This window comes from Pipistrellus kuhlii, unplaced genomic scaffold (genome assembly GCF_014108245.1).
Source record: "Pipistrellus kuhlii isolate mPipKuh1 unplaced genomic scaffold, mPipKuh1.p scaffold_m20_p_8, whole genome shotgun sequence".
Classification (NCBI taxonomy): Eukaryota; Metazoa; Chordata; class Mammalia; order Chiroptera; family Vespertilionidae; genus Pipistrellus; species Pipistrellus kuhlii.
Genome location: NW_023425584.1, coordinates 63,524,692 through 63,541,838, shown reverse-complemented (window position 1 = coordinate 63,541,838; position 17,147 = coordinate 63,524,692). Strand labels below are relative to the sequence as shown.

The 17,147-nt window shown below is 36.4% G+C and overlaps 1 protein-coding gene across 1 annotated transcript in view; it reads right to left on the bottom strand.

Moving 5' to 3' along the window:
• GALNTL6 (polypeptide N-acetylgalactosaminyltransferase like 6) overlaps positions 1-17,147 on the bottom strand; it is an 875,965-nt gene that overhangs the window by 511,439 nt on the left and 347,379 nt on the right. The window contains exon 4 of the mRNA XM_036424387.2: positions 11,131-11,269. Coding sequence (XP_036280280.1) covers positions 11,131-11,269 — 139 coding nt within the window. The remainder of the gene's footprint in view (positions 1-11,130; positions 11,270-17,147) is intronic.

Sequence of the window (17,147 nt, the reverse complement as noted above, 5' to 3'; positions counted from 1 at the left end):
AGGGAGAGAGCCCAGTGGCAGCCATCAAGGCACCTGAGCCTAGCGCCTCGCCCACACCACAGACTCCCTCTTTCTTGGGTGGAACACTACCCTCCTTGCAGCATCAACTTGGGGAAAAGCAATAAAGTCAGCCTGCGGAGCTCAAGTCCTGCAAAGGAGTCCCTAGCCTGGGCCCAGGTTGTAGAGTTCCGGTGGATTGAAAGGGTGTCCGAGACTGAGTTGTGTGTCTCTGGGGTGTGGGTTTCTTCCCTTAGGGATTCACAGAGCCTTGAACAGATGCATAAGACTTTTAGATTCAAATCAGACAAGTGACATAACCAATGGCCCTGAGGCACTGAGAGCTGGAAGGAAGGATGACTAGCTTTGTCTGAAGGAATCAGGGACATCTTTAGAGATGGGTCTGTGTGTGGAGAACAGATAAGGCAGGATCTTGAAAATGATTCTAAGGAATTTGGACATTAGCCTGCAGTCAGCGAGAAGTACCTCACAAAGTGTCAATGATGAGAAAGAACTGTGTTTACACGTTCCCCGGGGCAGCAGGGCAGACAATGCACTGAAGGCACCAGAGACTACAGGCACTACAGTAACTGTAATAGTTCTGGCGGGGAAAAAAAATAATAAAAAAATAGAGGGTGCAGATCTGATTACTCTAAGGAAAACCAACAGCTTTGTGACAATGTTTAATCTGATTGAATTATAGTTCATCATTTTAGCATTTAAAGGATGTTGAAATCACTCCCAAACGCAGCCATTGGGAACAGGAAGTTGTGGTCCAGATGGCTGCATCTCGGCACTGCTAGGAATATTGAAGCATATCCAGGGCTTTATTAGAAACCTGCAAACTGTCTATTTTGCATTCAATCTCAAGATGGGTTGAGAATGGATGTTTGTTAAATACGACGACAATGTAACAATATGGAACTCTTTAAAGAAATAAGTGAAATATCAATTTCTATGTTTATAGTTACAGATATGTAGCAAAATTACAAAGAGGAAATACAGACATCAAAACATTTGCTGCGTTAAGTTTATAAAAATATGAATGAAAATGCCTGTAATTATTGTATTTAATATTGCTGTATTATTTTAAAATAAATGTTTGCATAAAATTAACTCAGAGTTTAAGAATGACTCAGAGATGACAACATCTCTTTGTTAAGCAACAAATGGATTAAAAAACAGTTATTTAAATTTTAAATGAATCAGAGAGACAAAAGAAATAGTTTACATTCTTAACAAAATTATTTGAGAGAAATGACAAATCATGAAGGCACTTTAAAAGCTGACAAAAAACCTACAGATTAGTCTGGAAACATTCTTCTAAATTATTGACAATGAAAATAAATTTCAATAGAAAATTTCTCATACTCTTATGATTTCCCAAAACAATGCATACATATTTTCTGACATTCTCTATTGTCATTTATTAAAATGAAAAATTTTAAATATTTTTAGTTTAACAGTATTGCTATTTTTAAACATACTTAACTGTCATTCCTTTTATAGCTAATTTATCATTTTAATGTCATTGGTTTCACATACAACAAAAAATAATGGTTCTTTTAACAATAGGAATACGCCTAAAGTACATTTTAATTAGAGATATATGAAAAGTGCCATACTTGTCATATATATTTTTTCTCTAAAAGATATATTTTATCATTCATAATACAATGTCAACATTTATACTGCTAGTTTATCGTTATAATGTCATTGGTTTCACACAACAAAAAATAAGTGGTTCTTTTAATAATAAGAATAGGTCTAAAGTACATTTTAATTACAGATATATAAGAGAAGTGCCATATTTGTGATACATATTTTTTCTTCAAAAGAGATAACTTATTATTTATAATACAATGTCAACATTTATACTGCAGGCATTTAGGCAAACTTGCATTTGAGATTGTTAAGACCTTTGTATTGGTGTTAAGCATTGCCTAAACATTTTTCCTCAATGTCTTGGATTGCAAGATTTGAATAATATGTTTGGTTGGAAGTACTTGCATATTTCAATCCTTAGGTCATTTTGTTAATTTATCTAACACATGGCTTTATTTTTTGTTTTACTGAGATTTTTCGTATCTACTTATATGAAGTATATCAGTGAGGATATTATGTTGTACTCATAACCAATGTCAAATCCCAAGGCTCAAAACAACAAATACTTTCTTTTTTAATTCTTCCGCTTGTTCACCACTGGTTGATAAGAAAAACCCTGCTCACTGTAGACAGCGCAAACAGCAACATTTTGACCGGTCAGTCATTCCACCAGAGGTCAATGAGAAGGCTGATGGATCTCGAACTGGTAATGAAGTGGTTTGCCTCTAAAATGACATAATGCTTTCTGCTTGCAACTCATTGGTCAGAATTAGTCACACAGCATAAGGGATGTGCTATCCTATAGGATCCAGAAGGAACATCATCAGAAATATTTAGCAAACAACACTAGTGAACACAGCCATTTCAGTCTTCCGCCTACTTTTAAGTAGTAAAAAAAGGCAACTGTGTGATGACCTTTGATGAAAAACAAGACTCAATTTCTTCATTGAAAAAAATTATATTTAAGGCTCCACTTCCATAGAAGTTCATTTTGTGATAAAGAGATCAAGACATCAAGAGGACATAACAAAACCAAATGTTTTATTTGCCTAAGAACAGGGTTTCTGAGTATAGAAGTAAAAGTTGATAGAAAAGCAAGTAAATAAAGATAACTCCATGGTTACAGTAAGAAATTTACTCCTTAGTTTGTTCCTTTTCTTTTTTTCCCAGCCTCTTAAGGTGAAGGCTTAGATGATTGATTTGAGGCCTTTTTTAAATTTTTATCAGCATTGAATTATAGATTAGAATAATTTCATTATATGAACTGCTTTAAATACAGTTAAAAATTGTATTTTTGTTCATTTAAAATTTTTTTGAAATTTTCCTTAAACTTCCTTTTAATATACTGATTACTTAAAATGTTTTAAATTTCCACGTGATTGATGATTGTCTTGTTCTTTTTCTGCTCATTTTTAATTTAAAAATTTTATGGTCAGAGAATATACTTGTAAAGTTTCAGTTTTTGTTTGTTTTTTTTTAAATCTGTAGTATTTGTTTTATAACCCAGGGCATGATCTACTTTGAAGATATGTTTCATGCACACTTGAGAATAATATATACACTGCTGTTGTTGAGTAAAGTGATTTTTTTGTTTTTCTTACATTTTTTCTTTTCATAAAAATGAGACATATATATTTCTCATGTGAAACAAAAGAAATTTGGAACATATTTCAGATAATGTGGTAAAATGCCATTTCACAGTAATGATAATAAACAGGCAGGAAGTTATATTCTGAGCTTGCATTCAGTCCACATCCTAAATGATTATGATCTTGTACCATTTTATAATAATCATTATAATTCTCTGAAATGTTGATAAAGAGTGCCAATTCGGTTCCAGTCAGTTTCATTAGGCTCTGTGTGGGAGAGAAAGCAATTTGAAATACTATAATTTGTATGACTTCATGGCTATAGCAAAATGGTCCTGTATTTTGGGGGTGTATTTAGACCACCATTTGATACATTTATAAGTACCACTGTCAATATCTTGGACACTCCTCAAATCAATTAATCAGTTAAACTAAAAGTGCCTTTTAGTTTATCAAACAACCTTATAAAGTGGCTTTACTAAATATAATATAGCTAGTGAACAAAAAAAAATATTTTTTAATCTTCTCAAGGGAACCACTCATGTTCAGAAAGGGGAAATACTTTCCTTTAATTTTTCATCATTGTATGATTATTTGCAAAACCATCGTGGTTCAGCTAAAGCTGTCTTGGCCTGATCTCAGTAGCAGCAGAATAAAATGTCAACTTGGTATCTGGCTAATGACAAGCATACTAGAGAGCCTATTCATGTAAATCATTTCCAGGCACCAATTTACATAATTGTTTTAATGTCAGATATTCAATTTCCAATGGCTGGTTTCAGTCACATTGTTTCGCTGTTCTATTCTTGCCATGTCAGCTGGGTTTGATAAAGCAATGATAACTGGTAATTTATTTGGCTTTGACAGGCCTGAAAAATTAGTTTGGACCACTGGATAAATGTGTGTGTGAGAGTGCCTGCATAGCAGGGGTGGTATCACTGCTTATTTATTTGGTCTCCTTGTACATAAAACTTATCTGTAAATTATTTCATATGGAAATATGATTAACATTTCAATGTGATAGGATATTTAATGTCGATACTAAGAAATACAATTGTGTGTTGTGTTCATGCAGCTGTGTGTTCATTGTGGCATTACCGTGGAAACATCATGATAGCTGGGAAGAGCAAACATGGAAGGCGAGATAAGTCGGAGTGAGAATATGGAGGGTGGTGTTGGTGCTTTCTGGACTATTATCTTTAGGGCAACAGGGTTTTTTTTTAAAGTATTTTAGATGACCCGTCTTAGTCCTTAATGGTATTATTCTGCTGAAAGGAAGAGGGAGTGTGTGAGTACAATTATGAGGTTATTCTAAAATTCCAGTGAAGAGATGATAGAGCATAAGGGAAGTGCACGCACTCGAGGAATATTTTGGTACAATAGCTTAGAGAATACTAGGCAAGAGACCTTGAACTCATACTAATGTGTCCATGTCTATGCTAATTTTCATAAGCTAACTCATAAAAGCGACTGACTGAAGAGTACTCAGTTGAACAACAGTTTTGAAAGATTATTTCCTTTCTGTTGTCCCTGTTCATCTCCCATCCCCAATCTGTGTGTTTTTATACAATGTTTTCTTTTAATTTAAATTCTTTATTGTTTAAAGTATTACGTAAGTCTCCTTCCCCCCACCCCAATGACCTCTCCCCAGCCACTCCTACCCCCCAGCACATGTCCTCACCCCTCCACACACACCCCTGTGTCCATTAGTCATGCTCATATGCATGAATACAAGTCCTTTGGTTGATCTCTTTCCCCATCACCCCCTGCCTTCCCTCATAGGTTGGACAGTCTGTTGGATACTTCTATGACTCTGGTTCTATTTTGGTTCCTCAGTTTTTGTTGTTCATCATATTCCACAAATGAGATCATGTGATATTTATCTTTCTCTGACTGGCTTATTTCGCTTAGCATAATGCTCTCCAGTTCCATCCATGTGGTTGCAAATGGTAAGAATTCCTTCTTTTTGTTACCACAGTGTAGTATTCCATTGTGTAGATGTACCACAATTTTCTAATTCACTCATCTACTGATGGGCACTTAGGCTATTTCCAAATCTTAGCTATTGTAAATTGTGCTGCTGTGAACATAGGAGTGCATATATCCTTTCTGATTGGTGTTTCTTGAGATATATTCCTAGAAGTGGGATCACTGGGTCAAATTGAAGTTCCATTTTTATTTTTTTTGAGAAAATGCCATACTGTTTCCATAGTGGCTGCACCAGTCTGCATTCTGTGTGTGTGTGTGTGTGTGTGTGTGTGTGATGGTTGTTTGTTTGGTCATATTTAGACATACCCTAAACTAGAAGCGCATTTTTAAAAATATATATTTTATTGATTTTTTTACAGAGAGGAAGGAAGAGAGATAAGAAACATCAATGAGAGAGAGACATCGATCAGCTGCCTCCTGCATCCCCCCCACCCTCCCAGTCCCCACTGGGGATGTGCCCGCAACTAAGGTACATGCCCTTGACCGGAATCAAACCTGGGACCTCTCAGTCCTCAGGCTGACGCTCTATCCACTGAGCCAAACTGGTTTCAGCTAGAAGAGCATTTTATTCAAAGGAAATGTTTCCTATTTCCCTCTGTGTCCCTCTGTGATAGTATTCAAACCTTATAGGAGTACATGACAGTCACTTTGCTTAATTTCCTTCAAAAGTCACTTGTAAACTTGATGATAGAAGATACTTCAACTTCACAAGTAAATCAAAATAAATATATGAAAGGAAGCTAATGCTTCCCAAAGTTCTATGTAGTTTTTGGAATAGAGGGGGAAAACACACATTTTTTCTCAGTTGGTGTGGTTCCTTGGTTGAGCTTAACCCATAAACCAGGAGATCAGAGGTCAGAGCTCAATCCCCAATGTGGGGCAGGTGGGAAGCAGCCTATCAATGATTCTCTCTCATCACTGATGTTTCTCTCTCTCTCTTCCTCTCCCTTCTTTCTGAAATCAATAAAAATATATTTATTTTTTTTTAAAAAAGAAAAGAAAATTCCACAATTCAGAGTAAAACTATTTGAATTTTTAAATGTTTTATTGATTTCAGAGAGAAAGGAAGAGGGAGATAGAAAAACCAATGATGAGAGAGAATCATTGATCTGCTGCCTCTGCATGCCCCCACTGGTGATTGAGCCCACAACCTGATATATGCCCTGACCATGAATAAAATGTGACCTTCTGGTTTATAGGTCCACGTTCAACCACTGAGCCCACACAGCCAGGCTAGAATATAGCTATTTTAATTGTTAAAATATCCTAGTTACAAAGCCACCTTATAAATGCATCTTAATTAATGTACATGTGCATCAATTGGACCTGTATAAACTGTGTTCTTTATACGAAACAGCAGTGAAGTTACCCTGATATTATGATGCACTTACTCAGATCTTCTGGAAAGCCTTCATCAACTCTCCTTTGTAAATGGCTCTGTTGTGTCCTAATCTCATGCATTTCCTCTTTTCATAGATGTAATTTCATCTTACACATATTATTGATATTTATACCATATTTTAGGGAGTATGTGTGGTTACTACTGATTAATTTATTCATATCTAGGGATATGAATAGTCTTAAATACTTACATACTCTTAGATCTTATCTTGCTAACAATATATTTATGCATAAACTTATCAGTTTGCAGGCCATCATTCCATCCTTCATGTCTTTCTGTTTCCTATTTATAATTCTGATCTTAAGCTGGAGGTGAAAATAAGATGTTTTATAGTATACAAAGATGTAGCATGCCAGATGGCTGACTGAATTAAAAGATATGCACCATCAATATACATAAGGGGAAATTCTGAAGTTTGTAAAGTGAGGCCAGGCGAGTCAGATAACTATTAACTAGACATTGGACATGCAGAAGTTCTCATAGCAAAATTCTCATCAACACTTCATTAACTAAAATATAAAGAAAATATATTCTAAGGACATATCTCAGTTGAGCCCAGGCACTATAAATATAGACATAACTAGGCAATAACTAATGAAGGGAGTATTTAAAATATGTATACATATCGCTTAAAATGTGCAAAAGTCAACCAATTGTAGGACCAATTCTATGGAAAAAGAGGTGGAACATTTGACAATACAAAACAAAAACATAATTTACAAAATTAGGAGGTGAAAAAATACTGAGAAAAATATAACAAATTTTAAAACATTAATGAAAAGCTTGGAATTTATTATTAGGATGTAAGAATGATCAAATTATTGCACACAGGCCAATATGTCTCCTACTTTGAGGAATCTATTACTAACTCAATCTATACTAATAAAAGGGTAATATGCTAATATGCTAATTAGACTGGGAGACCTTCTAGATTAGGGGTGTCGAACTCAATCAGAGAAGGGGCCAAAATCTAAAATCCAGCCTAAATCGCAGGCCGAATGGTTTACTGAACAGTCATAAACTGTCATTGTGATGGAAACGCAGCGGAGTGTAGTGATGACAGCGCGGTGCGGGCCACATTGCAAGGCCTGGCGGGACGGATTTGGCCCGCGGGCCTTGTGTTTGACACATGTGTTCTAGATGTTTTTCCAGACAAAGCCATGGTGGTGGGGCTGAGGCAGAGGTGGTTAGGAGCGATCAGGTCAGCAGTGGGGAGCAGTGGGGGGCTATCAGGCAGCAGGGATGGGGGAGGGGCACACTTGGGAGCAAGCAGGCCTCCAGGGAGAGTGGCTAGGGGCAATCAGGAGACAGGCAGATGAGCAGTTAGGGGCCAGCTGGGCTGAGGGACACCCCCGCCTCCTATGCATGAATTTCATGCACCAGGCCACTAGTCCTACCTAATAAAAGAGAAACATGTAAATTGACTGCACCTTTGCTATGCCCACAAACTCTGCCCACCAGCCAATCAGGGCAAGTATTCAAATTAACCCAACCAATATGGCGGTTATTTTGCATATCCAGGCCAGAGTGAAGACTGAAGACAGTGTAGAAAGAAGCCTAGTGCTGCAGAGAGGAGTGAAACTGTGGAGAAGGAAGGGAAAGAGGAGGGGCAGGCAGAAGGGAGGAAAGCAGGCAGGGCAGCCACCACAGCAGGAAGCCCAATGCAGGAATCTTCCTGCAAGGGGTCACTAGTTATATAATAAAGGAAAAAGAAAGCAGTTCATTTAATGCTAGTGAAGAAGGACAAAAAGTATCTTTCTGGTTTAAAATTTCTGAAATCATTAATGTTCTAAAAATTCTTCACAGTTAATAAGAATATGCACCAAGCAAATCAAAACACCTAAAAACATGATTTATTGACTATACTTTCTATGCTATTATTTACATCCTGTTCTATAACTATTTGTACTTCCTACATCCTTCACCTTTTTCACCCATCCCTCCAAACCCTCCTCCCATTGGTCAACTGTCAGAATGCTCTCTGTGTCTGAGTCTGTTTCTATTTTTTGCTTGTTTTGTTCTTCAGATTCCACATGTAAGTGAAAACATATGGTATTTTTCTTTCTCTGACTGACTTTACTTAGTATAAAACCACTTAGGTCCATCCATGCTGTTGCAAAAATAAGTTTGATTCTTTTTTAGAATTTTTTTTTTCTTTTACTAAATGTGAATTTATAAATGGGTAGAGAGACTTGCAAGTCACATAAATTTTGCATTCTCTTCTGAGTCCATCCACATAAAGACGCTGTGGTCATCCACCTGCAGCCTATTAAGTTGATAATACTGGAACGGGCGTAAAGTTGCTTTTTAATTTCAAGTACCATTTACACAGAGCTGCACACACTTACAGTTATGTGTTCCTGCATTTTGAGAAGCACAGATGAGGTCAAAAGTATAATACATTAAACAATGGGATCCCTGCAAATTTGATTCTTGGTTTCCTGCTTGTAGGATCCTAACAAAATCAGAGGCAACTTCAGAACTCTCTGCATCACTGAGAGTCAGAAAAATGGACTAACTAGGTTAACATCATTTTTGTATCTCACACTTAACCCCTTGTTGTCATCTATCTCCAACATTTCAGTTAAGTTTTTCTTTTTCTTTGTTGGTATCATTCTAGTAGGTGACTATGTGTCCTACTAGATACCCATCCTCAATAAATAAGTAAAAATATGGTCACAGAACATATTATAGCCAAATTTTTATTCACTGACATCTATAATAATGTCCTCCAATACTGCAATCCCGGTGAGTCTACTAACATTTTAAAAGTATTTTTCTTTCCATTTTAAAATTTTATTTTCCATTATTGCCTAAGAACATCTTTCTCCAAAAGGTGGCAGTTGTACTGAAAGACAGTCTCTGAGGAGAATGGGAATATCAACTGTGTTTTGACTTCAGTGATTTTCTCATTGTCTCCATCTGCAATTTTTTTCCACTTGAATACACATTGAAGACTGGAAGTGTGGGGGTGGGAGAGGAGGTGGATGGAAATTATTCTCTGAGCATATTTATTATGCCAACAATGCAATTTAATGCAGCTTTGATGGTGCACAATTAGGTATTACAGTTCCTCATAACTAGACATGTTCTAGGTCAGTGGGAATTACTGAAGATAATTTCAGGTGGCCTGGGAATAGTTTGGCTAGCTGGAAGGCCCAAACCCATGCATAAAGCATTCTGTTTAGGGAAAAATTTATTTGTTCTTCATATTAATCCTCTGCTTAACTATATTGGGAAATGCACATCCTCATAAAACCTGAGGGGGAAACCAGTAATTCTTTTATATTTTAAAATGAATTTACAAAGACACAATAGGGCAACTAAAAATAGTGCCCCAAATCATTTTTTTTTTTTTGGCAAAGGTTAATTTTTCTTGCACAAAATTAAGAGTGTTATTTACTGTACATTACTGGTTTAATTTAAATTCCTACTCCTACTTTTTTATTAGTTGCCCTTATTTTATTTTCTCTAATTTTCTTTATGTCATAACAGTGGTGCCAAAGGAAGAATGAGGTGTGGAGAATTAAACATATTTTAGTTGAATAGATTTCTCAAATACGAATAACTCCACAAGTGCAAATTCTGATCACATTTTATGGCATAATTTTGGCATTATATATGCTTTCGAGAAAACCATAACAGACTGGGTGGGGGGAAGCAATGTACTTTAAGCAATGTTAAGAGTAGGTAGGTGTGGACAGAGAGAGGATAGATTTCAGGTTACTAAATGTTATATTATTCTTGTTTCCCTTTACACCATAACATTTAGCTATTAATTCAGTAAAAACTGAACCCACTGTCAATTGACAAGCACAAGCCATCCATAAAGTGACAGAAAATTGAGCAACTGCCATTACTTTTGAATTATGGATCCATTTATTTCAGGCATTCTTCATGGAAGATGTAACTGTAATGGCACTGACTTTGGCTGGTGTAAGAATGAAGTTAATAGAATGTGTATACACACACACACACACACACATGCTGACAGCGCTAACCACCAGAAAAACACTTGTTTGCTTCATAATCTATGTGATCAACTATAATGGTATGGGTAGTATCTAAAAACATTTCATTTTTAATGAAAGTAATACAGTGGACTCAATAACGAACACGTGTCTTAAGTTTTAGAGGCACTACTCTCTTAGGATTTTAAAGATCATTACAATTTAAAGCAGACTTATTTAAGACTATGAAATAGCTGAAATCGGTTTGGCTCAGTGGATTGAGCGTCGGCCTGCAGACTGAAAGGTCCCAGGTTTGATTCCGGTCAAAGGCATATACCTTGGTTGTGGGCACATCCCCAGTAGAGGGTGTACAAGAGGCAGCTGATCGATGGTTCTCTCTCATCGATGTTTCTGACTCTCTATCCCTCTCTCTTCCTCTCTGTAAAAAATCAATAAAATGTATTTTTAAAAAGACTATGAAATAGAAAAGTTTCTATAATGTTATTATGGCAAAAATGTTAGCGACATCTTAAACATAATAAAACTAATTAGCTAAACATAAAGAAAGCAGCCCCTACTCTGGCAGGCTGATACTCACTTAGTATGACGAATATCGGGCAGGGACCTCTCCAGAGCAATATTGTTGCTGACAAAAATATTGAAACCATTTTCCCTGTAAGCGGAGTCATCGTGGTCCTCTTCGGTGAGGGGGTAAGGTTTCCCGTGCTCACCCTTCCCTAGCAGGAGGCAAGAAAGCAGGGTTACCATCTGCATAAAAACCTTTGCATTTTCTAACACAGATAATACGCTCTGAAAGTGTCTATTTCTTTAGTCACCTGTTGACATACTCCACAGAAGGCACAGGCAGTAAGATTGGATTATTCCATCTTATGTTACTACTTTATTTAGAAAATAGAAATATGTTCATGATAGATTTTCAGTGTGTTTCCTAACATTTGGCATTCTGATGCTAATTTCCATACAACTATATAATTTTATCTGACATAATTGTACAAAAAGCTATCTTTTCCTTTACTTCCCATGACTGACATCATTTCATTGCCTCACCATTTATACCATTCCACTGAAAATATACTTTTATTTTAAAATAAAATTTTCTATTATAAACAATGTTGAAATGAACATCTTTGTTTATATATTTCTAGTAATGTCTTTTTTGGGGGAAGGAAGGATAATTCCTACAAAGAGAATTTTGCTAGAATATCTTCAGAGTAAGTTTGGTAATTTTCACACATCCTCAGAAGCATTGGATAGTATCTCGAAATTTACTGGTGACATATATATTATTCATACTCTAATTTGCCTTTCTTGGTTACTAATGAAATTAATAACTTCAGATACATTTATCATTTGTACTTCTTAAGTTACAAGATGGCTATTCAGTGTTTTTAAAAACAATTTGCATGTTTTAGAAAGAAAAGAGAGGGGGGAAAAAAACTATTTACTGCTTTACTAAAGTTTTAAGTACAAATGTCCTAAACATTTTCTAAGTTTATTTCATCGAAATCTAATTTACCACTTCTACTTTCCAGTTCTGCATGCATCCTCCTAACAACAAATAAAATGTCAAACAGACAGAAAAAATTAACTTTTCTTGGATCCAGAAGAGAGAAGAGAGGAGATTGCAGAGAGCAAACTGCTGCCCCCACCCCCCAAAAATTTTTAAATAAAATAGAGGGGCAGACAGGAAGTTGAGGCTTACCAGAGCAGAGACCTGTGGAAAGGGCTTGGGAACCAGTGCCAGGGGAGCAAAACCTGAGCTGCAGATTGACAAGCTGCTGGAGGCTCAGTGCAGACATGTGTGAGCATTCAACACCCCAAAGAGGACGTACCAGGTGATAGCGGTTCCAATAACTTAGGGAGAATTACCCCCAGAAGCTCAACCCGGTTCTGAGGTCAAATATCGAAGAAAAACCCTCTTGTTCACGCAGTAAGGGAGGGAGAAAGGAGCCATTTTGACAAACAGGTCAGAGCCCAGTGTTTGCCTTAATAAGGCCTTCAAGAGCCTCACCTGCGGGGCTGTTCTCAGGCCTCACTGAGCTGGGATAGGAGAAAACAAATGCAGCCCACGTGAGCCACCTTGTTCAACCCAAGAGGCCAAAGAGGCTAGGAAAACAGGGGCGGACTTGTGAATTTCACAGTCCGGAGGCTATGCTCAAGGAAAGCCTGACCTTAAGACTGTAGAACACATGCCCCCTCTCGCTCCCACACCCCATCCTCACGTTACTAAAGGCCCATTTACAGCAATTCGTTTTACCCCACTCAGCATGTCCAGCCATCAAGAAAAAGCTACAACAAGGCATACAAACAGCAAAAAGCAGGGCTTGAAGAGACAGAGCAAGCATCAGGACCAGCCATGGCAGGGATGCTGGAGTTAAGAATGGGAATTTAAAGCGCGATTCGTATGCTAAGGGGAAGTAAATAGTATGCTCAAGAACAGATGGGCAGTGTAAACAGAGAGATGGAAATTCTATGAAGGGGCAAAACAAGGAATGCCAGGGATAAAAACATTGTAACAGAAATAAAGAACGCCTTTGATGAGCTTATTAGTAGACTGAACACAGCTGTGGAAATAAGTTCTGAGCCCAAGGTTATATACCAGGTACTATTAGAAGCCTCAAACCAAAAGCAAATAGAAAACAAGAAACAAAAAACAACAACACCTGTTTGGAACAGAGTATCCAATTACTGCAATTTAAAAGGGCATAACATACATAATGGGAGTGGCTGAAGGAGAAGACAGAGGGAAATTGGGAACAGAAGAAATACCGCTAGAAACAACAATGACTGAAAAGTTACCCAAATTAATGTCAGAAGCCAAGTCATTTATCCCCGAAGTTTAGAGAACACCAAACAGCATAAATGCCAAGCAACAACAAAATTACACCTGGGCATGTCGTTTTTAAATTAAAGAAAATCAAAGATAAAGAAAAATATCCTGAAGGAGCCAAAGGAGGAGGTGGGGGGAAGAGAAACGAAAACACCTAACCCACAGAAGAACAAAGATAAGAATTATACTAGATTTCTTCTCAGAAGCCATGCAGCAAGAGGAGAATGGACTGAAGTAAATAGTTGAGAGAAAAATAACAACATATACCTCTGCACCCTGTGAAATTATCCTTCAAAAATAAAGAAGAAAGAAAGACTTCCTCAGACACATACTGAGGGAAGCTGTGGCCTGTACACGCGCATTGCAGGAAATGTTAACAGAAATCTTTAGAGAGAAGGAAAATGATACAGGTCAGCATCTTGGATCCACATAAAGAAGGAAAAAACACTGAAGAAGGAATAAGGGAAGATAAAATAGAAACAAACTATTTTATTTTTCCTTCTATTAATCGCTATAGGAGTTCATTCAAAACATAATGACAACAGATATTATGTGCGCTCTGTGTATATCATATATAGTATAGACACATAGTTATGTATGTTTACATAAAATGAAGTGAATGACAATAATGATAGGAGACATGGGGGAAAGGAATTGGGATTACTTTGTTACTCTAAAGGTATTAACACTACCTATGAAGTAATATAGTGTTATTTGGAAGGGCACTTGGGTTAGTTGAAAATGTATATAGTAAATTCTAGGGCAACCACTTAAAAAAAGAAAAAAAAAAAGAACTATAACTGATATGCTAAGAAAGGAGAGAAAAATCATATAAAACTAAAGGCCCCATGCACAAAATATCCTGCACTGGAGTGGTTGGGGGTGTCCCTTAGCCAGGTCTGTGCCCTCTTGCATTCTGGGACCCCTCACTCCTTACTGTCTACCTGAGCCTCTCCTGCCACCACCACCACCACTGTGCTCACCTGCTGTGAGTCCAGCTTTTGGCTGGGCAGTGCTCCCTCTGTGGGAGTGCATTGACCACCAGGGGGCAGCTTCTGCATTGAGCATCTTCCCCCTGGTGGTCAGTGCACATCATAGTGACTGGCTGCTGTTTGGTCTAATTGCATATCAAAGTTTTATTATACGAGACTAGAGGCCCAGTGCACAAAACTCATTCAGAGGTAGGGTGCCTAGGTCCCTAGGCCTGGTTGGCCATCAGGGCGGATCTGTGGGGTGATTGGTGGGACAATCAGGAGGACCCCGCTAGCACCCGCCTTGGCTGCTCTGGCACTGCAAGCTCGCTGCCCACCCCTCCCCCACATACACTGCCCCCACTGATTGCCTCCTGTGGGGCAACTGGCCAGGTTATCTGGGTGCCCTGCTGGCACCTGCCGTGGCTGGCTTGGGACCTGTGGGCTGGGGGCAGCTCCTGCATTGAGCATCTGCCCCCGAGTGGTCAGTGGACGTCACAATGACCAGTCATTCTGCCAGTCCATCCAACGTTCAGATTTGCATTTTAGGTTTTTATTATATAGGATGTCAAATCAAAACAATAAAGGCAGAAAAATAGTAAAGACAAAAATATATCAAGGAATAAGGGCAAGAAATAGAAAACAGTAACAAAATGTGGTATATATTAAACATTATCTATAAAATTTTGAATGTTCATAGTGTAAAGTGCCAACTAAAAGACAGATAATGTTAGAGTTGATCAAAATATATCTACTATTTTTCCATCCAGGTGATTTTATTTTTCTTTCATTGTTTCATATTTATAAGTTCTTTCTATTCCAATATTATTTTTAAAATTAATTCATGAAATCAGTATTTAAGTAACATTTTATTGTTATTTAATCCATTACACGTTTTTGAATCATCTGGGAACTTGTTTTTGTGTGAGACACCAGGAGAGTCTCACATTTATTTTTTTCACAAATGGTTAGGTAGTTGTAGGAACTGTACTTAAAGAATAATTTGTCTTTTCCTTTCCTTAAATTGCCACACACAAAAATGTTGCATTATTTCTGTGCATATTTAGGAACTTTCATAAGAATGTGTAACTCTTTTCTATCAGTTCTTATGTTGTAACTCTGTGGCAATACATATTTTGCAGAGCCATTTTTTCACTCACCACGTTCTTTTTTATTTTTTTAAATTAAATTTAATTTTATTGTTTAACGTATTACAAATAGTAGTATATATGTCTCCTTTTTCCCCACTGACTTCCCCCTGGCCTTCCCTACCTCGGGGCACTTGCCATATTCTTTTTTAAACTACTATCACACGTTTATTTTTTCTATGTGAATTTTAGACTAATTTTACTATTCATTAAATGGTTAGTTTGGGTTTAATTTTGGAATTATATTGACTTATTAGTTCACCTTTGAAGAAGTGTTATTTTTTAATATCTTAACAATTTTTTTAAGGCTCTTTCCTTTGGATTTTAGTGGAGTTTGACAGAATTTTCTTTATTTCAGTTCTATATATTTTTTGTTAAGTTTTTCTATGTATATGTTTTCTGTACTGTACCATAAGTAGTATAATTTCTTCCACTGTATTTTCTAAATGGCATGCACTAAAGTTACTGATTTTTATACTTATTTGTCAACAATCATCTTATTGAACTCATTTTCTTGTCTAAAACAATATATATATATTTCTATAATTATATATTATATACACATATACCAGTACATATATGTACATATTAGGTATTTTCAAGATACACATCATTATATTTCAAATAATAGGATCTATTTTCTCCTCTTACACTTTTCTTCTTGGGTACAGCAGATCAAATCTGCTTTGTTCTATAATTAATAATAAATAACATTGGCACTATTTGGGTAAAAACTTTAGTGTGATTGCTGCTTAACAATTGCAAATATCAGCTGTGTACTGTATATGTGTTTCTAAGTGAGTGAGTGACTGTGTGTGTGTATCTTAATCATGTTAAGAAAAAAAAATCCTTCTACTGCCAATTAACTAACAGTTGTTTATCATAAATAGAATAATAGTTTACAAAATAATTTTTAAAAATTGAGATATTTACATTTTTCACCTTATTAAACTTTGATTTTGCAATATTTTATTTGTTATTAATTAGTGGAATTCTTTTTTTGTTTGTTTGTTAAAAATGTGACTTTTATAGCAGTATTCTCTCACATAAAAGTAAAAGCTTTTTCTCTCTCCCCTGCCTTCTGCCCTAATGACATTAACCTCCGAGCTAGTAGCCAAGGTAAAAAGCTAGGGACTGATTAGAAATTATGTGCTCCTAAAGCAGACTAAAAATCTCTCCAATTTAAATGGGAAAAAAAGAAAAAAAAATAAGGGTTTCACTTTGACATAAAAAAAGAAAATAGTGGACCATGCCTGTTTTCTTAGGAGAATAAGTAACTCACCTTAAATGTAAAATAAGTCTGTGAGAAATGATTTTTGAGCATCCACTATGTACCAAGTACCATATTAAATCATTTAATATATACTTTTTGTTCAATACTTTGAGATCAACATTGTTCTACCCATATTACATGTTAAGTAAACAAAAGAGAGAATGACATTTCAGTATATATTTCCACAATTGACAACTAGTCATCAACCTGAAAAACTATTGAAAACCCATATGCCTCTCCCATGAGTGGCCAAAATTAGCTAGAGATTTAGTATAGTCTCTGGTGTGAACTGAATTGATAGAACACTCCAAAATCCTATTTAATAATAATAAAAAAAGAATATTGCATAGTAGCTTTACTCTCTTCAATAAA